This window comes from Gavia stellata, chromosome 9 (assembly GCF_030936135.1).
Source record: "Gavia stellata isolate bGavSte3 chromosome 9, bGavSte3.hap2, whole genome shotgun sequence".
NCBI classification, from domain to species: Eukaryota; Metazoa; Chordata; class Aves; order Gaviiformes; family Gaviidae; genus Gavia; species Gavia stellata.
This window is the reverse complement of record NC_082602.1, coordinates 39,997,037-40,024,387: the sequence shown is the minus strand read 5'-3', so window position 1 is coordinate 40,024,387 and position 27,351 is coordinate 39,997,037. Positions and strand designations below refer to the sequence as shown.

At 38.2% G+C, this 27,351-nt stretch overlaps 1 protein-coding gene across 1 annotated transcript; it reads right to left on the bottom strand.

Moving 5' to 3' along the window:
- Positions 1 to 1,075: 1,075 nt before the first annotated feature.
- Positions 1,076 to 26,927, bottom strand: GLRX3 (glutaredoxin 3). The gene is made up of 11 exons (XM_059821261.1): positions 26,847 to 26,927; positions 21,633 to 21,741; positions 18,574 to 18,648; positions 17,746 to 17,947; positions 9,036 to 9,208; positions 8,880 to 8,941; positions 6,114 to 6,171; positions 4,214 to 4,266; positions 2,997 to 3,036; positions 2,822 to 2,914; positions 1,076 to 1,366 (listed from the first exon to the last, which is right to left on the bottom strand). Exons 1-11 carry the CDS (start codon positions 26,918 to 26,920, stop codon positions 1,316 to 1,318), a joined length of 990 nt encoding a protein of 329 aa, XP_059677244.1. The 5' UTR covers positions 26,921 to 26,927; the 3' UTR covers positions 1,076 to 1,315.
- Positions 26,928 to 27,351: the final 424 nt, after the last annotated feature.

Genomic DNA, 27,351 nt, shown 5'->3' with positions numbered 1-27,351 from the left:
TCTCTGCAAGCACAACCAACACAAAAATCAGTGAGGAAAAGGCTTTCAGCAATACCTCTCTGCTCAAAATGTATTACTGGTGAGGTTCAGCGACTCTTCTGCTCACCAGTGCTTCATTTGCTGGGTTTCATAAAGGGAGCTGGCTCTTCTTCAGGTTCTAGACCTCCCTAAGAATATGGCATCCTTGTCCTCTTTGCTGTGTATAGCCAATGCACTCAAAACAGTTTAAACCAGTATTTCACAGCTAGAAGTCAGTAGCAGCTGATATTGCAGTCATACACAACAGCCTATACCTAATTAACCAGAAATATTTCAGTATTTCAGACACAAAAACACATTCCAAAATAAAAACCTCATTAGTCTCAGCACAGGTACTAAGAACTCAAACGACCTGAAAGCAAAAAATGTTTCTTTTGAAGAGAAATATTCTCCTGCACATACTTACAAGTACACCTGTGCTGTAGCTGGTTTGATGATCAGCCCATCATTAAAGCCCATTATATTTCAGAGCATTACAGGTATTGAAAGAAGGATAAAAACAAATTAAATCCTCTGAATACAGAGGTGAAGGATTCATATTAACACAATGATTTAAACTGCCAAAGTCAGAGCCCAGAAAGAAAACCTTTCCATTTAACTGAAGGAGCACTGACAATATACCAAAGGACTGGCCTAATCACTGTGTTTATTGGCTCATTTCCACCATAATTTAAATATGTCCAAAAAGCTATGTTAAAATAGGTTGAACATCTGAAATTAACAATTACTGTACCTACTTAGATAATGAAGATGCATAGTATACAGCTGAAACTCATTAATAACAACTTCCTAATGGTGCACTGGATTAAGGTTTCAATAGTATTTTCCTCGCTCACTAGACATGAAAACAATTATTAACAGGGACAGAAAATTATTATGCTCCATACCACATATACCCATTAATATTCTCCTAATGAGAGCTGAGACCAAAAAAAAAAAAAGATGCAATTTAGTCCTATATAGTACTGCAATGGATCGTGGTGTCATTGCTCAATTCTTAAACATCTAGATGCAATGAATACACAGGAAGAGTGTAATAACAAACCCAGAGTTCTTTAGCATTATATTTTAATTGAATTTGAAGATCCTGACATTTTTGTATCTTCAGTGGAAACACATTTTCATATGTAGCATGGTCTTGTGAAATACAGAGTACATAAGCTGTCTTTCTTTACTCCCGATAGGTTCCACAAGGCTAAGTTGTATATTGCTCCAATATAATCTATATATGAATAATTGTTCAAAGTATTTCTGTTCCCATTGACGTCCTTTTCCATTAATTTTCTCCCTTCAGAATAGGCAACAATTCACCACTTTCCTTTAGTTCCTGTAAAGAAATGCACACAGCAATTATTCCCTATGTACATTCTGTGATTATGCTAACAAGATGTCAGCAGGGACAGTTTACGGGTAAGGAAATCAATTCCCTGGCTGTTAAGGGAATGCAGGGGGTGATCCACTAGAGGCCCCTCCTGACCAAGACATTGAAAATCATCACGCAGTACTGAAATTCTATTTTGTGTCTATTTAGTAAGAGAGGAAACTTAGGCAGTGAAAAGATACACCTTCAAGTTATCAACTTTACCAGGTAAATCCCCTGGTATATCTCCTTCTAGACGCAATTTGAGATGTATTTTAGGCATACACAAAATTTTACAACACCCAAAATGCCTCCTGCAAAATGAAAAAGTGACCGTCCATCGATAGATTTTGTTACTACCACACATTAAAATAAACAAGACAGTAAGAGATTTATACGAGTTCTAAATAAGAGGTGTTGCCCGTATTATCCTCATGATTTAAATTCAAATTATAAGGCTGTTAACTTACTAAAGAGACAACACCAGGAAACAGTTTTAAAATAACATGTTGTGGAATATGTATTCTCTTCCCACATCTCAAGAGAAACAACTGCCTCAATTTTATTTCATATTATGCTATATTACGGAATGCGTTTTAAAATACTGACAACATTCATCTACCCATACAAGTTAAGTCAGTGTGAACTGAATACAGTCCAACAATGCAAATACACAAATTATATTTAAATACCAGTGAGAGAAGTATTTTGCAGCATCTCTGCAATGCCCAAGACTATACTTACTGATCACTGAAGTAACCCACACACTTGTTAAATAAATAAAATTAAAGTAATCTATATAATTTAAGTAATACCAGTATTTTTAGAACTAAATGAGATATATTGATTGTACTTTCCCAGGAGTTACAATGTCTAAGGAATTGGCTATAAAACATTCAGACAAGAATGGGCTCAAGAGTATTTGGGGTTTAGAACACTGTGCCTGCTCTGTTACAAAAATCAAAAACCACAGTAACAGATGCAGATCTATTTTTGTTGCTTCAGGGTCTGTTCAAACAACTACAATAAACCTTACTTTCTTCCAGGAATGAGCCTGTTTGCTAGGAAAAAAAGTCTCGCCCACCTTATTTGAGAAAAGCAATGTCAGAAGTAAAACTAGGAAGAGAAACCTGTAAAAATGCACCCACGGGGTAAAAATGGTCTTTACAGTAACAGTAACTGACTGCTGTCAAGAAAATACATTTCACTGCTAAATCTTGGCATATGAGAATGCTAGAGATTTAGAGCTCCTTTCAACCATCTGTTGAGCTAATAGAAGTCACAGTAAAAGCAACCAAGTCATTCGGTTTCAAGAGCTAGGGCCACCAGACAGGAATTTCTCTATGTTATGGGCAGAAAACATTTCTACAGTTTTAAACAAACAGTCAATTCACATCTCAAACAAGATTCTACCATTCCTACCTTAACAATATCCAGCCCTCCAACAAGTTCACCTTTCACATATAATTGAGGATACGTTGGCCAATTTGAATAGGTTTTTAATCCTTGCCGCACCTAAGAAAAATAATCTTAAATGTAAACTTCAACTTTAGTAAAAGCAACAATGAAATCCTCAATGATGGAAAAACTTAATTACCTCTTCATCTTCTAGTATATCAAATGTCTCGTAATCAACACTAGGGAAAAAAAAAACAAAACGAAATCATCTACTGTGGAGTTTTGCAATGCAAGACCCTCAAAAATTGGAAATGGGTATGTTTACAAGCTCACTTCCAAATCACTCAGAATTAACAGGTAACAGGAGGTAAAAAGTCAATGCCTTAGACATCAAGAACTGTAATGCAAAAAAATGCCTAGTTTCATGGGAAACTTCTTATAATGCACAGATGACAGCACAACGCAGTAAAAAATTAAGCTGTGTAGCTTAGGCTTTAATTGGCCAAAATGTGTTCAAATTCTGTTCACTATTAGCTTAAAAGAAAAGACGACAAAAAAAAAAAGACACACACACATAAACACTTTGGAGGTTTTTATTAAGGAATCAACCAGCTGCAGCTATTTCACTATCTTCATATACTACTTGCATAAAAACACAAAAATAAAATGCCTGTGTAAATTTGATTTCTGGTATGCATGAGTTTTGGTATGCAATTCCTAGTGTTCCAAGAACTGGCAGTCTTCAATTACCAGCAAGTATGTAGATTCCTGCAGGTGGACTAGGGCCAGTGACAAGAAACAATAATTTGATTAACCGCTACTTATTTCCAAGTTGTATATTGGCATATAGTTATCTATTATCTCAAAAAGCCCGTTCTAACATCTAGTAATCAAGATAGCTGCATAACCTCTAATTAGCAGTACAAATGAAACAGGAGTTTATTCAAAGGAAGATGATACTAATCTCTCTCACCACAGAAAGAACTGCTTTGAAGAGGAAAACTGAGGCTAGATAACATGAGAGGCTCCAAGATTAAGGGAATGGATCAAGAGGGACCTCTCTAAGAAGAGCTGCTTATCAGAGTGGAAGGATTTCTTTCATGTCAACAATCACAGCAAAAAAAAAAAAAAGAAAAAACTCACTGTTGCAATAAACTCCTTAATCCAAGCAAGACAATCACTATGTAGTAGTGCTAAAGCAGTGTAAATATCTGACACACCACATTTGACTTGATATCAAATGAGTGTAGTATGGGCTTTTACATAAAAATACTTTAAAATATGCTTAAACAAAGAAAATTATGTTTGGGGAAGTCTTCCACTAATATTTTCCAAACTCCTGATTTACAAAGTGCAGTTTTTAAAATGGAACTACCTTCCCAAATTAAATAATAAAAAACCCTCACATTTACATACCCAGTACTATTTATGATTTCTATAATTTGCTTGCTGAATCCACATTTTGCCATCTAGAATGCAAAACACACATATGTTAAAATATGCATCTGCTCTATTTAATCCACAAAATTCCAGGTCCTCAAGCTACACTAAAGATATTACCAATTGATTGCTAGGGATGACCTTACTGGATGAGCAATACTGCTAATCCCTTTTTCATTCTTCCTTATATTCTTTGAGCTTTAAACAGTACTGAATGTCTCATTCTTTATATACTCTCCTGAAATAAATGAAAACATTGAGAATATTAAGCACTTTCCTCAGTTGTGGTCTGAAATCTGTTTTCCAGGTTTGGCAATACTGTCTTGAAAACTGGTTAGTCTTGATTATTTTCTGAATGTTCAAAAAGCCAAAGCTGTAGGTAGGATGGGTATAAATACTTTATATGCATTTGTAACATAGACGTGGTTTATTTTGAGGCATACACAACCCTTTACTTTCATTCTGGAGAGAGTAGCAACCTATGGTCAACTGATAAATAGGTTGCATATACAGCAACTCCCAACTGAAAATAAAAATTGAAGGCATCTACCGCAAACTCTTCATATTGACAGTATAAGGACATTGAACACCCATCATTTTTTAAACACTGAATTTTTAATCTAGACTATCCCTTCTTATTGGTGATTTCACTCCACCGGTAGCTCAAGCAAAATCAAAACGTGTTACGCAACTTGCCCAAACTCTTGCTTTCTTCAGCTAAGACACAGGTTTTAAAGGAGACAGAAGTGCATCTGTTTAGAAGACCTAAGCCCAACTAGTTCATCAGCACTGCCTCAGTGAGTCACCATAACCCCCAGGGTTCCAGTGGCTATAAAACAGCTTAGTAAAACAGATTATTACACTCTTAAAAGTGTCTGTTGTTAATAGATAGAGAAGGCTAGGGAACAAATGAGAAAATGAAATGGAAAGACAAGTCACATGAACAAGCTCAGTCCCCTACCTCTGTCTCCCTTTAAAAGAAATACTGTACAAACGACTCATAACATGCAATCACTAACTACAATTATTGTTTAGGGTACACCACTCCAATGAAAAGTCTGAGTTAGGTGCTGTTCAAGTAATTTTGACAGGAAGAATTGCAGTGCTGTTCAGAAGGGAACAATTTATCCCCTGGTTACTTTGTTTGAGTATGCAACGCATAGCAATAGACTGACCTTTTGGTTTTGTTATTATTTTATTCCTAACTGTTAGCAGTTGTCTGTCTTCAGTCACTATCTTCATTTCAGTGAGCAAGATAATTAAGTGCAGATTAAAGACAGCAGGCATAGACCATTCCATGCATGTGAGAAAAAGAGTGGGTCATTTACGGTATGTGGCATTATTAGCCTTAAAAACATCTAGCAGCTTTTTTTAAATGCAGTTGTGAAAGCATAATAAAGACAGAGAAAGTAAAAAGGATAGAACACCCAATCCAATTAGGTCAGAGGGAAATTTCAAGAAACATACATCCAGAGATAAAGTTTCGGGCAACACTCGAAGTGTATGCCTCAAGTAGGACAGACATCAGGGGCAAGCACTCAGAACATCAGAAGAAAATCCATTATCTGCAAAGACAATAACTAAGACCGAAAGGACATGCACAGTTCTTCCATTCATTCCTGGATTGTAGATCAATTGACAGACATCACTGCAGGGCATCAAATTCCCTGATTTTACTGTAACACAGCTATCAGTGTTTTAGCAATATATTTCCATCAGGTAAAACAGGGACTATATGGCTTATGAAGCACCAAATAAAAAAACAAATAACTAACTTTCCAGCACCTTTAATTTACATTAAGCAAGGTAAAGAAGGTAATTGTCACTGTTTAAAAAATTGTTTAAATGTAATACATCGTGCAACACTTAATCTTACCTGTTTGCTTCCCTTCATAAAAAGCATCACAGGAGCTTTGTTTATCAAGATTTTAAGCCTACAGAAGGCATAAAAAAGAAAGACATAAAACAGCTTGGTTATTATCCCAAGCTTTGTTTCAACAGCAAAACAAATGCAAAAAGTGGAAAGATAGCAACTTAGAGCTTTACCAAATGCATTTAAAGCATTATTATATGCAACTATATTAATTTAAATTGCTTACAACAACTCTAGTGAATGAATTTGAACCATCCTGTTACTTTCAGAGCAACAATTTACTTTTCTAGATTGACCTCTAAGTATCAAGCAGCAATAAGTTTAAGGAGAAACATCATTTTAGGATATTTTAAATACAATGTCTATATTTAGTGACATACTGCTTTTTCACATACTGAATATAATACTTAGCATTTCACATTCTCCATGTGAGAACGTCTTTTGCAGAGTAAGAGCCATACCTACTGTCCATCAGTCATAAGATCTATGGACTTACAGACTATGGACTAACCACTAGCGAAACTCAGGAATAGATCTGTTTTGCCCCACTTCCAATCTACCCTCACAACCCTCAGACACTCCCCTTCTTTCCCTCTCCATTTAGGAAAGACTTTCTGATGGAAAAGTTAGCAAAGAATCCTGTCCAACCGTTTCCTGCTAAGGGCAAACTACCCTCTATAAAACGCCTAACAGGTGATCATTTTCAGTAACAGGTCACTTTGCATGACTTGCATAATGCAGAAAGATTCTAGACTGGAGAACCCAAGGTCTTTGCAAAATAAAACAAAATAAAGTTTTGTTGGTGACCTACAGCCTTTGCCCATGTAAACCTCAAAACAATTTTTCCAACCAAGTGATCTCTAAGTTAAAAAGCAACAGCAAAACTAACAGCTACAGCAAGGGTGAGCTACAATAATCGAAGCTGGTTCCCCAGCTGCCAGATCTGCTTTGTGAAACCAAGCTGATTTCCAGAGTCTATTTTCAAGGGTATTTTCAAGTGAAGAAGACTCAGTTAATTGATGGGAAGAGATCACACACTGAGTAAAGGAACACAATTCAGCATTAAATAGATTCTACTGCTGATATTCCTTCATTTTATTAAGCCTTAACATGTTTGAATGGATGGCCTGAAAGAGATACCAGTTGCTCAGAAGTTTAGTATGGGGTTAGCTACAAAGAAAAACTGATCTCTGTCATGGAAAAAGATCTCTGTCATGGAAAAAGAACTTCCCAGTTGCCACCAGCAAACAGAAGGCAGACCTCAACTAAATGTCACGTGTTAACCCAAGAAACAAACACCTACTAAAAGATGAAGAACAAACCAGGCAACAAGAAGCTACTTGTGACTTGCCTGGTGAATTTTTAGCCAGTTTGCCTTCAGGCCAGTTCTACATCAAAATTTGATACAATTGATAAAAACTTCACACACCTGTTCAAAAGATGCTGCTGTTGCTCCTTTAGGGAGACATTTAGCTATACGAACTATTTTAATTTATTAAAACACATTAGGTAAGCAGAAGACATTTCACATTACCTTCTTTCTCCAAAAAGACTAGGCAAAGCAAAAAAACTATATATAAATTCAAGAAAGTTGCAGCTTATGCAAGTTTGCAAAAAGAAAGAGACTAAAGGAAGCTCTCTAAAGTAATTTTTTAAAAGGCCATACTGAGATAATCTCATCTTTACCTATAATGTAACCTCAAACTGCAAAAGGTAGTGGTTGTTTTTGTGGCCTCGGTGAAACAATTCACAAGTTACCCTACTAGAGCAACAAAAGGTAAACCTCAGCCACAGAACAAATTAAAAAGGAATCAATAAATACACAACTGTGAAAGTAAGTATACTTTATCACCATATCAAAATGGCTTGCACTAAATTATTTCTCTGCTGTGCTGAGAGGCAAAAGAACCAGAACGAGTCACATCTAGAGCACTGTAAAACTTGGTCTTACCATCCTCAGACAGCAAGAGGGAATCTGTGCGAACATATTTGCCTTCAAGGTACAGGTCACCTTCTTGGTAAACCAGCCCCCCTTTGCATGCCTTAATGGCACTATTCATATAAAAACTAGAACAAGCAGCAACATCTACTAGCAACTTCTCAAACAGAATGACTTGTCAGATACCTGGAGCTTGACTGCCTGGGGCACATCAGAATTTCAAACAAGTGCGAATCTTCAAATGGGAAGGTTAAAGGAGGACAAATTGGTTTCTAGATATTACATCTAATTCAGGAAGCAACGCACTTCCTACTGATGCAGCATATATTCATGTTGCCAAGGTGAAAGAAAACAGGAACTGAAGGACATGAGTAATCAAGAAAAACGAGGAGACAAGCCTAGATACCTTCTCCAGTGACATCACAGCTATGAAGTCTATGCCAAATAAAGCTAACAAAAGCAACTAACGTTTACAAGATGATTTTCCCAGTTATCTTTAAAGAATAAATTCTTAACAGAGAGACAAGAAGTAATCTATATATTCCTGCTTTAATTAAAAATGAACAAACTACAAATATAATAAGCAAAGCCTATTGGAACAGTATTGCTTAATACATACATAACAGTATAGCTTTATATTAAGTGATTCTTACCGTATAGAAAACAGAACATATTAACTGCATGAGTTCCGTACTTATAAAGAAAATCTTGACACACTTCTGATAAAGTCAAAGAACAGGAATTTATATAGCGGGTTCCCCCTATATAAATTAACATACAGGAAACCTCAAAAATAGACACCCTTAAAACAATTACATAATACATCACACCTGTCCTCCAACTTCTGTGCCTTCGGACAGACTGTGTCCAGTTCTCCAGATGCCTCAAGCTCCTAGGGAGATTGGGGAGAAGAAAAATTAGATGTAAAAGGCAAGAAAAACATGCTTCTGACAACTAACAAGAATAAGAATTTCTCAGTTTCTAACCTTGACAATATCAAGTCCACCTATAAGCTCTCCAGCTACATACAACTGCGGATAAGTTGGCCAATTAGAATACGTTTTCAGTCCCTGACGAACTTCTTCATCAGAAAAAATATCAAAACTGCTAAATGAAATACCATGTTTGTTCAGTATCTCCACCATTTGTTTGCTGAAACCTGCAAACACAAAAAGAGGAATTACATATAATTTTAAAGAAAGCCTCCCTATGTCTGTACTAAACCTTATTCATTTAATAAATGCAATTCTTCTAGACAGTAAGTTCAAAACGGCTCTAGCGTGTTATTCTTTTCTCTATCAATATCCTCAAATATTATAAAGGGGCAAAAAACATATTTATTACTGGAATTACAAAACCAAAGTACATGGACAGCTTGGTAGGTCTGGTGCTTCTCTCTTTAGAGCTACACAGTAAATAACCTTCATGTAAGTGTCTCCGTTGTTCCAACATACAATTAAAGCAAAGTTAAATGCAGTCCCTTATTCTGTCTTTTCCAGCTCTTCTTCACAGTGCATTCACAAAGAATAAAAGCTTCTCAATGACCGTAACAGGATCTTCAGTAGCCTTCCTTTCATTCCTCTAGTTGGACATCGCTTTCTCTACCCCTGTCATTTCTTCCTCCAGCTATTACTGAATTTCTCCGACACCAAATGTGGAGGAAGTTGACACACAAAGCAGGAACCAGGATTTAAACCCACTACTGTCACTAGTTTAACTTAGAAACTTGGCTTCTATAATGTTTTCTACTACTTTTGCTGTAAGAGCATGTCCTTTCCTACTTCATGGTAAAAGGCAGACTCCTTTATTTTTTTAAACTCTATGTTCACATGAGTACGTAATATTATTTTACCACCCTTGTGACACTTTCATACCATGTCTTGTTTTCCTTTATGACAGATTTTCATTATGTCCTACTCTGACAACACTATCTCAGCAGGATATTAAGCACTGAGTATTACGATGTAAACACCCAGGTTTTGTAAGTTTATTATGTGGCCAAACTTAGAAAAAAAGTTTCTCCCTTCTGTAGCTAAGCATCTTTTTCCTAAGAAAATCATCACATTATTTGTAAAAAGTTGTATGTATAAAATTTTTTAATATTGCAGAACTGACATTCTATAATCACCTAAATGTTCTTACACTAGAGGGAAACCCACAAAAAATTTCACTTTCAAACAATTGTCCTTCTACTCTATTATAAATTCACCATTCTCATTAAAGTGAAACATTAATTTTTTTTAGAAGATGATAAATCGTTTTTTAAAGCATTAGTCTCTACAGAAACTCTTCAAGATCACTTTAAAAAAAACAAAACACACACACCCACAACCACCCACACCTAGGCTGTACCCTTTACGTCAACAAGTCCATTCGTTATGGGGCAACCTGCAAGGAAACTGTAGGCTGATGTTCAAAGTCATCTTCATCCACTTAACGCTTGCACTGACACAGAGAAGACAGCAGCCTGCTGCATGTTTCACAGTGTATCGCAGGTATTTGCTCCGTAAGAAAGGTCTGCTGTACTTTACAACACAAGGAAGCCAACGCTTGATCTTTCGGCATGATAATCAAATCCTGATTCGCAACTCTGCTGTTCCTCCACAACCTATTTGCTCTGCTATGAAAATTACGCTAATCAGGAAAAAATGCTAAGTACATTGCAACACATTGAAAGATTTTGTAATTTTGCTTCATTTCTAAAACATGGTCTTTATCCTAAAGTATTTCAACACCTGCCACTGTTGCACATCCCTTCTATGGCAGCAGAAGACTCCTAGACAACGTTATTGTATGGTTTGCAAGAAGGATCCATGAGAATTTGTCCATAAATCAACGTGATAATAATGTGTGTTTTATATCTCTGCCAGGTCATTCTGGTTTGGATTCAAATGCCCTTGCAATCCTACCAATTCCCTCAAAGAATTCCAACAAATGTGTGCAGACAAATGAAAACCTTAATACAAATAAAAAAAAAAAGGAGAGACAATGCTTAAAGGCTTTAATAAAGGAATAAAAAAATAAAGAAGCTTTAAATGGGAAAAAGAATCAAAGCACCATAGAAGAATAACCTTTGATTTCAGCTTGCAACACCACCTATTAGTTTTTGAAATATGGATTTTTACTACAGCTTTCTGCAGTTTTCATGATCTGCAATTTATTGAGATATGAAGCAGCAGTATTTATATGTATGGCATCCAAGCTGCTTTTCTTTCTACAACTGAAGTGTTAAGTTCATGTAGAGCCTGAAGTAAAACACAGATTCTGAAATTCTTCATACATCTGGGAGTTCATTAGTAAACAGCTAAAGGCTGATTGCTGATGGTTATTCCATAGCCAATATATTAACTCATTTCTACTGTAAGGAACTGGGGAAAAAAAGCTTTATTTCAGCTGTAGGCAATTACATGCAAACTAGAAAGATCGATTGGTTGTGTTTCATTTTGAAGGGTTATGGTAGCAGTCTGGAAGTGTTATGCTTAGGGATAAAGTGCCAGAACAGCTTTACTTTCATAACAAAAGATTTAGGTTGAATTTCTGAAGAAATGCCATACTTGCATTGCAGGGAATAATTAAACTGCTAACAAAATGTTTTAAGCGGTTATCTAGACGATCACAAATGCCACTCCAGATTCTACACCAATAAAAACACCCTAAATAAATTATGGAATTGCTGAAGCAAATAAACAAATTCTGCCACAGTCCAAATGAATGCACTGAAATAATACAACGTACATAGCAACCACATACAATTGTCAGTAAACACATAGCCGAGGGGAAAAAACCTTACTTTACACTATGCTTAGCTGGCTTTTCCAATAAAAGAAATTACGAACTACAAGATGATCCCAAAATACACTGCTGGGTAGGGTTCCCTCTACTTGCCAGCTGCACTAGAGACTCGAGTGCAAGTCTATTATTTGTATCAAAACAAATACAATTCAAAAATATCTTCACCATTAAACAGGCATGGCTCCTTTTATTTAATTCTATTTTTATTTCTCCTACTACTGTTATAACAGATTCGTATCATCTTTGACAAAATGTTAAACTACCTTCACCTTGAAAAAGACACTGTCTATTCCAGGAAGTTTAATGGACCAAAATTACTAGCATTTCCCCACTACTGCCAGAAACTGTCACAGCAGTCTAAAGCAGGCACGGTATTTAACCGCAAAATTAAGAGCTGTACATTCAGATGATTTCATGTGTTGCACTACATTTTAATACTTCCAATTTTAATACATACCTCTATTTAAGTAAGTACCTCCTGTGCACTTTTCATGGGGTACCAGGGATCAAATATAAGAACTGAAAGCTTGAAGAAATATCTATGCTACCACATTAAGACATGCAAATGAACCTGTGTTATACTCTTAAGTAGTTTTCCATATTGAATTTATGATAAAGTACCTAACTATCCTTAACCTTGATGCCTCGATGTCTCTTTTGGTTTGTGGTTTTTTTCTGGTGTTTTTTTTTGTTTGCTTTTTTTTCTGTTGTTTTGTTTGCATTTTTTTCTGTTGTTTTGTTTCTTTAAATAGCCTCACAAGTCTCTCCCATCACAACCAAACACACGAAAAACAGTAAAGGGCCTTTTCTCGACATAAACTTTAAAATCTGCCTAGCTTTCTGCTCAATGCCCTTTAAAAAGCCAGCTCTCTACTGAAGACCCACAGAAATCCAAAGGAGAAATGGTGTGTTGGTGCCATCAACTCATCACGCTCAGGCAGAGGCTGACTCGGGCGTAACGGAGAACCTGGGCACAGAAGCAGTTCAGAGGAGACTCACTACTGCCTGCACACCTTTGAGCTCCCCACAGACACAGCAAGAGCCACGCTCTACTCTTACAGCTTGCCACACGCCTGCCAAACAACTCCCAGCGCAAGCACAACAGGTTCACTAACAGTAGTGCCACGTTAGCATCCAATGCAGTTAAACTTAAAGCATGCATATCTGTATAATCTAAGCTGTAGACACCCCAAATGTACTCATAAATATTAGGAGCTCATCAGAGCGCTGATCTGTCACATACATGTATTACAGGATGTATCAATGGATGCACTTCACGAGTCTACTTCAGAATAAGCCAAAATTTCCATTCCTACAAAATTATACACAAATTCCTATGACGATATGTAACTTTCACACACCTATAACCATATCGTTACATAATACAAATACAGCATTATCTATACATAAGTAAATGGAACTTCATCCGCACTTCACAGGAGCACATGCCTATGCACAAACTGCTAGACTCCCAAGCTAATACGCAACAGCACAATGAATGTGAAAGTTCTCAAATCTGGTGTTATTTCTCAAACTGCTTCTACTGAAGTGATTCTGTGAAGTAATTCCTATTAATGCATTGAAATGAAACAGCAGCTTTGAAATTAGAACGGGAAAAAGAAGGAGAAAAGAGTGTGAAGATACCGATACAGCAGAAGCCCAATGCAGTATGGGAAGCCTCAATGTATATAGGATCTTGCATTTCCCCTCGTATTTCTATAACCCTTTTACAGAAACATCTGAAAAAGCAGATTGTAAAATGGTGTGCAAATGTTTTAAAAGAAACTGAGTACACTTACACATGGAGGGCAGAGGCAATAAGAAAAGCTGCACACAAGCTGTAGGCAAGTGCTTCATCAACCTGAAATAGCCTGGACCGAGTTGCAAGACTCCTCTCACCCTACCAGGGCAGGATTACCCTCTACAGCGCATGGCCCATACTGACACATGTCTTTGCCATGCTTTAACCACTACTTCTCTCTTGAACATTTGCCATGCTTTAACCACTACTTCTCTTTCAAATATTGTTTCATGACTTTTACATCTAAGCCTTCCTTCTTGAAAAGGGCAGCATGCACTATACTAAACTCCCTCCAATTACCAGCGCTTGATGGACAGACTCTCCTCCTTTCCTGCCCAATATACACTATATCAGTCCAAAGGTTCTCTTTGTACTTCAATCCAGACAGGTCCACCTAGCAGCTTCACTGGTTACCACTCTGATCAGCTCCCTCATTTGTCAAGCACTGATCCTAACCCCAAACTACATGAAGTTAATGAAAAGACTCTTACTTACTTTACGGACCCAATCCTCAATTTCAAGAACAGAACATATTATAGAACTATGTAAACAGTTCTCCTGTAATAGAATGCCTTCACAGAGAGAATGCAAAATAGCAGAGGCTGTTTGGCAAGTCACGTATCACAAACCTGCATTATCCTCACTTCACCAAATCAATGCGTTCTGTATCGTTATGCTTCCCTTTCCCTCCTTTTAACAGTACATGATGACATGACAATTTGAATCCTTCCAGATCAAGATAAATGAAACAGAACATGTAAAATCAGTTTCTTTTAGGTCCTTTCATACTATTTCCTTTACATAGTTCTCCACTCAACTTTCTTTTGGAGACTTCCTGGACACACTCCAACAGAAAGCAGAAGAAGCAGCTACATGGGGATGGCTGCACTTGAAACTGTTAACTGAATTTAATACTTAAAATTGTGGTAAGATCTTCCACAGCTGGAACATCAGCAGTGCATGCACACCACAAGGGTATTTGGCAATTATGTGAATATAGCATCAATAAATGGCCACACCAGACCAACAGTTCGAACCAAGCATTCATGGACTCCTTACCAGACATGAGAAGCGCTGCTCTGTCTCTATGCTGGACCTGCTGAGCCCGTACCAGAAGGGGGTCAAAAAGAATAGTTCTGTGAGTCCTCTTTTCCCTCCTCAAAGTGTTTTAAACGCATTTAGTTCACATGCATCTCTGCCGTGATATAGAAACATTTATGAGGAATCTTTCAAGCCTGCGCATGCTACTGTAATTCATGCACAGGTGGACAAAACAGCTATTTTCATTATTTGTTTTTAGACACAAATCATTGAGGTTTTGCAGGAAAATTTAACTTTTTGAGCTGTTAACATCTCTTTATTGGTTCCGTAAATATATGCCACAGGCCTTTCATCAGGAGCTTGGCTGCAAGAAGCTAGCTATTGCTAATTCTTTTCTTATTCTCCTGTTATGCTTTACAATTCCTTCTTCTCTTTGGCCCATGTATTATATGACATAATATAGTGATATGATCTGCCCCACAGGATACCTATTTGCTTAGCAAAGTAATTCAATCTTAGTCATCTCCTGCAGAGAAGTAACTGTAGAAGTTGCATCATTTGATCTCTAGACTAATTTGGGGAGAGAAAGGAGGTAAAAGAAGTCAATGCAACTTTTTTCCCCATTGCCTTTCCCTCACATAAGTTTTAGGATTTTATAATTCTATCTTATTGCCACCATACCCAGAACAAGACATTTTCAGTCCTCCCATTACAAGTGAAGTTCTGAAGATGAGAAATGGTTGTTTTTCCACACTGTTTTGCTCCTTGTTTTTTCAGGATGGAACATAGAATCGTTTAGGTTGGAAAAGACCTTTAAGATCATCAAGTCCAACTATAAACCTAACCCTGCCAAGTCCACCACTAACCATGTCCCTAAGCGCCTCATCCAAACGTCTTTCAAAAACCTCCAGGGAAGGGGACTCCACCACCTCCCTGGGCAACCTGTTCCAGTGTCTTGACAACCCTTGCAGTGAAGAAGCTTTTCCTAATATCCAATCGAAACCTCCCCTGGCACAACTTGTGGCCCTTTCCACTTGTCCTATCACTTGTCACCTGGGAGAAGAGACCAGCATCCACCTCTCTGCAACCTCCTTTCAGCTAGTTGTAGAGAGCAATGAGGTCTCCCCTCAGCCTCCTCTTCTCCAGACTGAACAACCCCAGCTCCCTCAGCCGCTCCTCATCAGACTTGTGCTCCAGACCCCTCACCAGCTTCGTCGCCCTTCTCTGGACACGCTCCAGCACCTCCATGTCCGTCTTGTAGTGAGGAGCCCAAAACTGAACACAGCATTCCAGGTGCAGCCTCACCAGCACCGAGTACAAAAGGTACAATCACTTCCCCTAGGCCTGCTGGCCACACTGTTTCTGATACAGGCCAGGATGCCGTTGGCCTTCTTGGCCACCTGGGCACACTGCCGGCTCATATTCAGCCGTCTGTCGACCAACACCCCCAGGTCCTTGGTTGATAGGTCTACCCCACCACCTCTCCTTCCTTGCCTGTCCCTTCTGAAGAGTTTGTAGCCTTCCAGTGCAGCACTCCAGTTGTGCGAGTCGTCCCACCATGTTTCCGTGATGGCCACTGTATCATAGTTTTCCTGCTGGACAATGGCTTCCAGCTCCTCCTGTTTGTTGCCCATGCTGCATGCACTGGTATAAATGCACTGTAGTTGAGCTATTGATCCTGCTACCTTTTTGGGAGGAGAAGCCCTACCTCCTATGTGACTTGTCTCAGGTGCTTCCCTCGTTTCCAGCACATCAACAACCCCTATGTCTTTGCTGCCGCATGGGTCCCCATCCCCTAGCTCTGCTGAGATGGCAGTCCAAAGGTCCTTGCCAGCACACCACCCCTCAAACACTGGTGTGTCACCCCCAGGCTTATCTTCATCGAGTCTGATTTTATCCCTTTCCCCCTTCAAATCTAGTTTAAAGCTCTTTCAATGAGCCCTGCTAACTCCTGCACCAGGATCCTTCTCCCCCCCAGAGACAGGCGTTCCCCACCTGTCACCAGCAGTCCTGGTGCCGTACAGAGCAACCCATAATCAAAAAACCAAAAATTCTGGCAATGACACCAGTCTTGGAGGGAGGGCCTTAGGGAACAAATGTATATGAAAACAACAGCACAGAAACCAGCAGATAAATGTTCACTTCTGTAAGAGATCAGTGGAAAAAGATTGGTGGGTTGGAAGTAGACTGACAACTGAAGATAAACTTCAAGAAGGGCAGGCTAGGATTACACTCAAAGGAGACAACCTTGAAAGTGTTGGTGTTAATTGCCGAATCGATGCCGCCAGAGCTACACCAGAACAAGAGGGAGCCATAACCAAATGAGAGCTGCTAAGAGCGCTGTTTGGTCAAGCAATACCCATCCTACATCAGTGTTACTCTTCTGTTTACCTCCTGCAGCTCACCACAGAAGGCCCTACAAAATCAGTTCAGCAATGCAACTTCTTGAGACTGAGTGAGCAGAAGGATGGCAGCTTCATAGTAGTTAAATTTTGGGGTTTAACATTTGTTCATGTGCTTTCCATGGAGATCAACGCTTCAAGTTAGTTAGGAACCAAGCACTGTAAACAGTGAGCAAGTGTTAAGAGAACTAGGTTTAAGAAAAGGCATTTCCACTGTAGCAGAAACACATGCTACTGGTCTTTTCAATTTTACCAGCTAGGATAGTTTTGGTTTCTTTTTCCAAATGGCAACAGTAATCCCAGATGTTAGTCGATTCTTGTTATTCCTTAACTTGAAGCCTTCTCTTCAGACTATTTTACATATGTAACTTGATGCACAAAATATGCCATGAATAAACACTGAGCTACCTCCAGAAGAGTGTCCTACTTCAAGGACAGCATTGCACATCACATATTCTTTAGAAAGCCCCTAATCTCTGTGATTCCGTTTCCAAAATTTAACTAAGGGAATAGCAATTCTCTAGCTGCATATAAGCAATATGAAAATTTTTCATTAATGTTTCTAGGTGTACAAGATGCTGTTGGCATGTACCTCCCCAAAACAGTAAATCTGACAACTAGCCCAAAGCACACTGAACACAAACTTCAGAAAATCCTTACCACAGCGAGGTTCTTTTGGAGACCCTTTCATAAACAGCATGCAAGGGGCAGCATTGATGAGCTTCTTTAGACGCACATTAAGATCTTCTTTTGCACTGTCATTAGAGCCAGCAGAAACGGAACTGCTGGATGTGTGGCGCTGCACTTTTTTGGTCAGCTCTGGGGCATGTGCACCATCCAATCTGTCAACTTTCTGAGAATTCTAAGAAAACCAAAACACAGGCTCGTGTTAAAGGATTAAATTCAGAATCTGTACTGTAATAAAAAAATACTAAACCCACCATATAAAGTATAGATTTTCAGATGCAGGGTGGATTAGTGTATTGATCTTTTAGGCAGACTTTAGCTCCAAGACTCATACCATTCCGCTGGCTGGCTACTGTTAATGCTAGCGAATTTGCTATTACAAGAACTGATTAAAGAAAATATTTTGAATTTTATTATCACAGGCAAACATGACCCAAACAGACTTGTCATTTCTACCAAAAGATTATTTACTTGGGTTTTTGCCATGTTGTAGAACTATAGCTAGACAAGGAAACATTACTGAAAATTTTTTTGATCCAATACAAGGTATGACAACTAAAATAAAAACTATGTAAGAATCCCAAAGCAATTAAGGAAGCTCTGAAATATTACCTATAAAGTGTAAGAATAATTTCTGTCTGCTTTTTTAGGTTCCACTGGATAGACTTAAATCAGATACATAAGTGTTTATTCACTGAGAAAGTTCTTAAGGTTCTGCCCTTCTGGTAGTAGTATTAAAAAAGTATACATATTAAGAGTCCACATGGAATCCATTTTTCTCTTAAACCCATTTTCTCTTACCTTAAAGAATAAGAACGTTGGAACAGAACTAATTCCGTATTTTTCAGATACTTCAGGCACAGCTTCAGCTTCCAGCTAAAAAACCAAAACCGAAAACAAAACAAAAGAAAACAGAGAAAAAGATTATTTTCATAATCTTCTTTAAAGTTTGACTGTGGATGTCAATCCTGTCTAGAATGTTCTTCTAGGTATTTTATACTTTTAAAAAGGATTTGATGCACAAGTTTGTGACACATTTGCATTTAAATGAGACTCACTGGGTTGGCGTGTCATCCACTGAGCCTACACAGTGTCAAAACAGGTTCAGAGGTTTTTATTTTGTTGCACATTTCAAAAGATGCCCGGAGGCTGCGAATAAAATTTTTGGTGCACTAGTGACCTAGTAAATTTTCAATCATATGCAGCTACTACTATATTGAAATCCATAAATCATTGACCCCAGTTATGTCATGATTACAGTGCTTATTTTCTGCCCACAGCAATTCTTGCTGTTTGCTCTATTGACTAATTTCAAGGGGCAGTACATCATGACTGACATTTGCAGCCTTCTGCAAATTATGAAGAAAAAAAAGGAGTGTTTCTTCAATAAGCTATTGATGTCTACTAAATTTTATTTTTAACTCCTGCAAAGCTATTGAGTATTGAGTGGCAAGCTTGTTGAGATTATTGGTTCTAATTTTATTCAGCATTCAAATGCATACCTTGAAATTATATAATGTAGTAATTTGCCAAAAAAATATATATCTTTTAATTAACTCAAATTTGAGATTTCCTGTGCAAAGGCTAAAAGCTTACTTGAGTGACAGAATATCTAGTACAAGGTTGTTTAAGCCACTAGCTCTGTAACAACTGCAGAGTTAATGGTTAAAAAAGTGGTAATAGATCTAAATGTTTCAAACAGAAACCTGCAATCCAGTGTACAGAAGAAAAAGCCTTTCAAATTCTTATTCCACAAACCATACAATGACTGAACAAGCATCAACAGAGCTACTTAACAGCTTGCTCCTGCCCACCCTGTCCATCCTTATGTATTTTAGAAATACTGTGATTGTTTTCACTATTAACCAAAATGTAGTGAAGCTCTGAATATTTTAGTATTACAGCATGCTTCGATGTGCTCCAACTATATGGGCTTTTAATGAACCCACTAAATAGAGAAGCAACCCAACAGAATTAAGTCAAAACTGAGAGTCCAAGCTCCACTTCTATTTCTGTAAATCAATGCTCCAACAGGATCAACTGAGAAACTAATGCTATAGATTGAAAGCTGTAAATAGATTCCAATTATCTATTCTCTTTCAAGTGGCAAATGATTAAATGACTTCTACCTATAACTTTAGTGGAAAAAGAAAATTAATATTTCCTACCCACTTGGATACTTATGTTCCACTCTGGTGAGGTTCACACTTACAGAACAGATTACATTTCATGTTTCAGCAACTTGCTCTTATTGGTACAACTTTCCAAAACATTGTTTCTATTTCTGGATATAGACAGACTCATTTTAACCAAGCCCAGGATCTTAAGAGTTAGGCTATGCAACAACTAAAATGAGAAACTGCATTTAGAAAGACTTCAAGATTTATTGACAGTTTTGAAGTTTGTTTCATTATTACTTAGCTCTATTCCAGAATGTAACTGTTTATGATTTGCAAAGCGGTACACTGGTCTCGGTCAGTCATCTGTAACCATCTGATAAGTTAACAGGTTCTTGCCAACTAAAAGGCAGACTGGCTATTCTGGAATACAGACCAAAATCCCACAAAGAACTTACCAAATCAAATACATTTCCCATGAGGAATTCCCACCAAAAAAAAAAAAAACCAACAAACCCACGTATCAAGAAAAGTCACCTAAGTCTTTCAGTAGTTTATTTTTTCTAAAGAAGTACACCAGTAATATTGGGGGGTGGGGAGTAGGGGGAAGGAGGTGCCGTTATCTTACTTTTGTAACACCTGATCACATCGGAACGTTGTTATTAAAAAATAAATTACCGATTAATAGTAAGGGTTATAAATAAATAATATATGAACATGAATAATAAAGAGGCAACTGAGAGTTTTCAAACTTTCTTGGGCCGACTAAAAGCTATAGCAACTCTATATAAATTTAAGCATCTTGAATTTTCAAAATGTTGACAATTAGTCTTGTGAAGCTCTAAAGTAATAAAATACTGCCATTAAAATAGTTTTGTCCTTCTGTTTTACAGAGAGAAATACCAACTTCAGAGGAATCATTAAAAAACCCACAAAAGCTAAAGGCTGTAAGAAATCAAATTAAAAATACTCACACACAGCTGGCTGCTCCATTACTCCCTGCCCTCATAATCACAGAAGTGTCTCATTAACAAGAGAAAGTTGTTTTAAAATGAACGGCATGTTGATGAAGTGCATTCATTTTTCCCTCCACGCTGGTTCTCTTACTAGGATGTGCAGACGATCTCACAAAAACATAGCATCTCATTTGTGTTTACACCATCCAGCACTATACTATACAATGTTGCACAGACTTTAAATTTATCTTCCTTTAAACTTCATCAAGATTACTGCTCATCTTTAGTATCTGACAGGAAATCTCTGAGTTCTGAGATCTATTTAGCTAACCAATAACATCACAAATGATATCTCCAGCACACTTGAAAAGAACAGTGTTGTCAAATGAATTTCAAATCCAGGGATAAAAATCATGCTTTAAAAAATATGGCTACCTACAGAACTGAAGGACTGAGACATTGCAGGCACAGACAAATTTAAAAGCCTAGGCGGAGCAGCTAGTGGAAAAAATCCTTCATTGTATCTTAGTAGACTGATTTTTTTTTTTTTTTAACAGCATGATAAAATGACATTGTAAGCTTAAATAACCCCTTCAAGTTTGGAAAGATGAACCTAGAACTTTCATCCCACAGATTTTTGATGCATCTCTTGCATATGTTCAACTCGCATCCTTAAACGTGAAGCCATAAAGGAACTTCAAAAAGAACTTTACCCGTATTTTGTAATACTTTACTCCTGTAATAATGGCTCGCCTCTGTTTAAAACAAGCTCAACTGCCTGACTTACCTTCACAAATGTAACCTGCATGTGTTCCTTTGCTAATGCCGCCATAACCTCATTCATTTGAGCACACTGAGGAGCCCACGGTGCCCAAAAGTGGACAACTACAAGGGACCTATAAAAAAAAGTAACATAATTTACATAATTTATTTTTTTTTTTAAATCACACAATATAAAAGTTTGATATTCCATGCCAAAAAAACCCCACAAACAAACGAAAAAAAAAAAAACCAAAACCACCACACACACCACCTTCCCGAGATAAAAAACAATCCAACAAGGGAAACAGACATATAACGTACTACTTTTAATCTACTTAGAAAGAGATATAGAAACCAACACAACCATACTGTAAAAGCTATTTAGTATATTTTATTATTACTAAATAATGGAACTTCAGTATAAATTTTAATAGCTAGGCAGCCAGCATGCCACTCATACTGGAACAGAAGCTGTGCTATCTGACCACATACTCCAAATACTGCGCTAAACTCAATTCAGACACAGACCTTTAAAACTCGTAAACTTGATTTTCCAAAGCAATTCTAGAAAATTTTGGTAGGAATATAATAGGATAGCCTCTTTCTTTTTTTTTTTTTCCATCATGCCATCAGTCAGAGTGTGGTTCTGCTTTGAAAGCTGATTAAAAATAGCAGAGTTTACAGACTAGTAAAAACTGAAATTACAGAACAAGGCAGTTCTATTCTTCTGCAAGTGCCAGCCTTGCAAATTTAGACCTGAGCTCAGGAACAGTTCAAGACACCTTCCCCAGGGCTGTCAGCTGTATAGATTCTTCCAACACTCCTGTATACAAGTCACCAACAGCAACGATCCCAAAGGCAAACCATCTCTTTAATTACGATAAAATAGCTGTACGCGTCTTTCAACTGATTTTACTGCTCACAATTGACACTAGCATTTAAGCCCCAATAAAGGCTCATTTAAGTGATTTACTCTTTACTTATAAATGGGATTTGATATGGACTTCTTGAGAAACGTGAGACTGTATCTCACTGCTCAGAGTAAAACCATAATTGCAAAACTCTGTTTCAGTATGTAAACTTTTATAGCAATGCTCTTTGTGGGGTCCAGCTGCAGAGCAAATGAAGAGGCAGATTATAGCATAGGTAGTTCATGCTGTATCTGCCCTCACAGCAGACAGGTCTTCTGAACATTACTACAGCTGTCAGCTCAGATAGACACATTTTAATTAAGACTTTTGAGCCCAGGGGGACAAGCACTTGGAAGTGCTGTCCCCATGCTGCAACCAACATTTTTTGCCACAAAGTAATGAGGTGAAAATAATTGGGTAGGTTGGGAGACAGGGGGAGTCATTTATATGTATGAGAATACCCAGTCACAACAGACAGAAAATTTTAAAATTAAAAAAGCAGCAGCAGTTCAGTATTTCAGAAGACAGACCAAGCTCCGATGCTGAGAATTATCAAGAGCTTTGCTCCAGGATTGGTTTTCCTGTACTTGTTCATCACATCCTTCATTTGAAATACCAACTTTGAGACCTCCTCCAATACCATTCTTAATGATGTCAGTAAACAGCGCATACGTTAAGAGCTCAGAGAAGTTGTTAAAAACGGATCAAGGATCAACAAAAATACTTTTTTTTTAATCAAGTTTTATGACAAAAAAGTCTAATCTACTTAAATCTACTATAGCTTTTACAATTACAGAGAATTAAGCTGTTAAGCTGTCATTGCAACTGCACAATGCCTGTACATTTAAAAAAATAGTTTTTACATCTGTTAGACTACAAGCAGGACAAAAGTATACTTCCACTGGCTAAAAACAAATAGCGGAAGAAAGGAGAACAGAGAACATAAAAGTAGTATAGAGGCTACGCATCAGGCCAAAGCACTGATAACTAACTTGATGCACTTTTGTTCTATTAGCTCGACACAGGAACGCATACTCTTCCCCTGCTACCAAGAAGTATTTCACCAAGTGCTCAATTTAATTTAGTATGCATAGTGGGACATATCTGATCACATGAACGTCAGCTCATGACAAGTAGAGGAGGAATAATCACATGGTTATTGAATCCTCATTCCATCAGAGCCTATTCTCTCCTTACCAACATAGAGCTACAATGCACTTCAAGTATGCTCTTCATGAAGATGAAAATTAATTTACAGCAAGGGTTTTGTTTTGGTTTGGGTTTTTTTGACAAATCCATTCACAGAACAAGCCTAATTTTGCAATTAGACTGCCCTCTTGGTATCTGAGCACTTTAAATTAAACTTGAAAAAGAGCAAGAGTAATTAAAAAACATTAAGAAAGGAAGAAAATAGAGAGTTAGCAAAATTAAGCACATAAGTGATTCTAAACAAAGTATTTCTTTACATTCAACCAAGATATGTCTAAAAACTCTACTATTATCTATAAAAGAGGACTGTAACAAAAAGCTTATGACAAGTCCCAAAGTTTCTCTTCCTGTATCATTTTGTATTTCACATTTTGGAGGAAAAGCTGTGGGGCCAAAAATAAAATTAACTTTCTTTAATATAACTTTTCTTAAACTTTAGTAGCAGAAGAAAAATCGGAAAGACATATCACACATTTTCTGTGGAGGAACAAAAAGCCCGAAGTCTTGTTTCTATAGCGTATTTAAAAAATAGATAAAAATAATTGATTGAGACAGACTCACAAAGTATACCTTTAAAACAAAGAGTCTATTGACTGTAGAACCAAAATAGCAAGACATTCTTTGATAGCGATATCCAGAAAATAATTACTTCATAGGTCACCTGCCTTTTGGGCCAAGATACAAGTACTTATTTTTATATATATATATTTATAATCTTTATATATATATATATCTTTATATATATATTTATAATCTTTATATATGTATTTATAATCTTTATATATGTATTTATAATCTTTCTGACAGGCAGCCCAAGCTTCTTGGTTTTATAAGCTGATTTTTCTAAAGCATAGTCTAACTAAAACAATAGATTACAGAGCAAAAATAGAAGTGCTTTAATAATTTTGAAGACATTGGTTCAGTTCATCTTTTGCAACCATAAAATCTAGATGCATTTTGAAAAAAATTAAACCTTGAAATTTACACTTATTCCATAACACAAAGCTTGCTAATAACCTGATATCAGAAAGATTAATTTTCTGAAACAAGAACTCCTATGAAATTAAGTGTCAGCATAAAATGCTGGCAGTTGCAGCTGATTAGTGGTAACTCTATTAGTTTGGAAAAATCAGGCAGTCCATTTGAATAAAAAAATAAATTAACCGTAAAATAGCATTAGGCCTAGCCTTAAAAATTGAGCATATTTTTTATCTTTCAAGAGAAAAATACTTCCTTGAAGAAACTTTCTCCTTTCCCGCTTTATTAAGTGAATGTTTAAATTTTTTTTCCACACCATTAATTTTCAAATTCGCTAGACAATCTAAATATAGAAGGCACCTTAAGTCAGTCAATGTATATTTTTAAAGTTCTCCTACTACCCAGAAACAGGGAGATCGTTAAAAGAAAAAAAACAAAAAAAATCTATGATTTGGGGGATCTGTTATGTTCCGTGAGTGCAGGTTTCTTTTGGTTTCTTAGCAGTAACAAAAAACAAAGCCAAATATTTTGAAATTAAGCAGAAAAAGGAGTTATCCATACCATCAATTCATCTTAGGACCCAAAAAAAAAAAAAAAGGCATAAAATAATCAAGTCCATTAAAGAGAAAACTGAATGATGCTCTGTGGACAAAGGGAATGAGAGAATTACTGAGGGCTTTGTTGAAAAAAACCTTCAAAATATTGTATTTGTTCCTGAAGCCATTTTCATTTCAATATGTCTCAGCGAGTGTTAAGAGTGTGCCTTTCCTCTGGGATGTCCCCACACAACAATTCAGCTGAAGAATAATCCCAGAAAAGAAAACTGAAAGTTGTGCAGCAAGTTTCGAAGAATCTAGTTTCTTCTACCCATAATCAAAACTTTTTCATGTTTCCTTATGTTGACTTTAAGAATGCGATGCTGGTAGTCTCACCATTTTTTTTAAGCCACTTGTTTAATTAGTTTTCTCTCCTTATTCATTTAAAGGCCACTTGCTAACGCAGCAGTTAAATGACATGGAAATGTTTTTGACACAGCACCTTATAAGACCTAGTTAAATATATACTCAGCTAGTGGATTAAAAGATACAGTAATAGTTACTACACCTTTTGTTCAACAAGACAAACAAGAAAAGCTTATAACCAAACCAGTCTTTCTACAGTAAAGCACCCAAGTACCTGTTCATCTTTAATTGCAGTAGTAGTTACTGCGACTCTTCCCTACCCAAGCGAAACATGTGCAGTTTTCCCCCAAAGGATCAGTGCCCAAGACTTCCAATATCAGCCCAAGAGCCACCACCCAGAGGCTACCGAGAATCAGTAGTCCATGCTGAGAGCTACCCATGGAAAGAGAGCCCTGTTGCTCATTAATGGAGCATAAAACCAGATTAATGAGAAACCAGCCCTGTTACACGAGAGATAAACACCTTAGTTTTGCATTTTTTCTCAACAGACAACCTAAGGCTGCTGTTTTCATTGAAAATGTTGTACAGTAATTGTTTGGTTTGTTGACACCGTAGGGCTCAGGAGAGAAAAAAAAAAATTCTTAGGTTGCATGAAAGTTGTTTTGCATAATTTTCCTGCCAATCTGCCCATTTAGGCTTCCCGTCCCCTACAGAAAGTTTGGCAGCTGCAGCAGTCCTCCCCGTCTGAACGCCTGAGCTCTCCGAGAGACTCACAAGCCGTGCCTAAAGAAACGGGTGCTTAAAAAATAACTCGTCAAGAAGCAAACCCGAAGTCCTTCTCCAGTCTATGAGTTTGGGTTTTTTTACTTCCCCGCGAAAGTTTTATTCGGCTCTGAGACAGTACCGGGCCTGCTTCCCTCAGCAGACACCGGCTCTTCACGGAGCTCGGGCCAAACGCGCGAAGCGACCGCAGAGCCACGTTTTGGGGGAGACCGGGACAAATCGAAGAAAGCCCTTTTCCCACAGGGCCTGACGCTTCGGGACCCGCTGCAGTTGCTCGCCGGGAAGCCCACGCTCTCTCGGGAAGCGGTGCAGCGGAAAGGCTGCACTCCAGGCGGCGAGGCCAGCCCTTCCAGTCAGGCCGCCCCCGGCGCGGGGAGCGGGGTCTCTCCAGCGGCGGGCCCCACTCCCTCAGCACCCGGCAGGCCGGTCCCCGGCCCTCCCGGTCCCCGGCCTCACCTGTCCTTCTGCTCCAGCAGCTGCTGGAACTGCTCGGCAGAACTCGCCGCCACCACCTCCCCCGCCGCCGCCATGGCCGGACTGCCGCCGCAGGAAGGAGGAGAGGCGCCGGGTCACATGGGGCGGGCCCGCGCATGCGCCACAGCGGCCGCGCCTCCAGCGCATGCGCCGGCCGCCCGCGCAGGCGCCTTGGTGGCCCGTGGCCCCGGGCCCCGGGCGGGGGGATGCGGCAGCCATCTTCGGCCGGGCAGGGTCAGGCCTGGGCGGGCCGGGCGGCCGTTCTGGAGCCCGGCATTCCCCGTCACCGGAGGGCGCGGCAACAAGTGAATCGCTGTTCAGTTTTGCACCATCTGGTTGATCTTCAGGCCTCTGAAAGGAGGTTATTTTGCAGGCTGTGGTTTGTGGATGCCGCTTCCCAGCCCCTTTGCAGCTTTTGGTTCCACCGAGAAATGCAGTGTGGATTCAGGAACATAAATCCAAAGATAATATACTTGTATACAGTAAT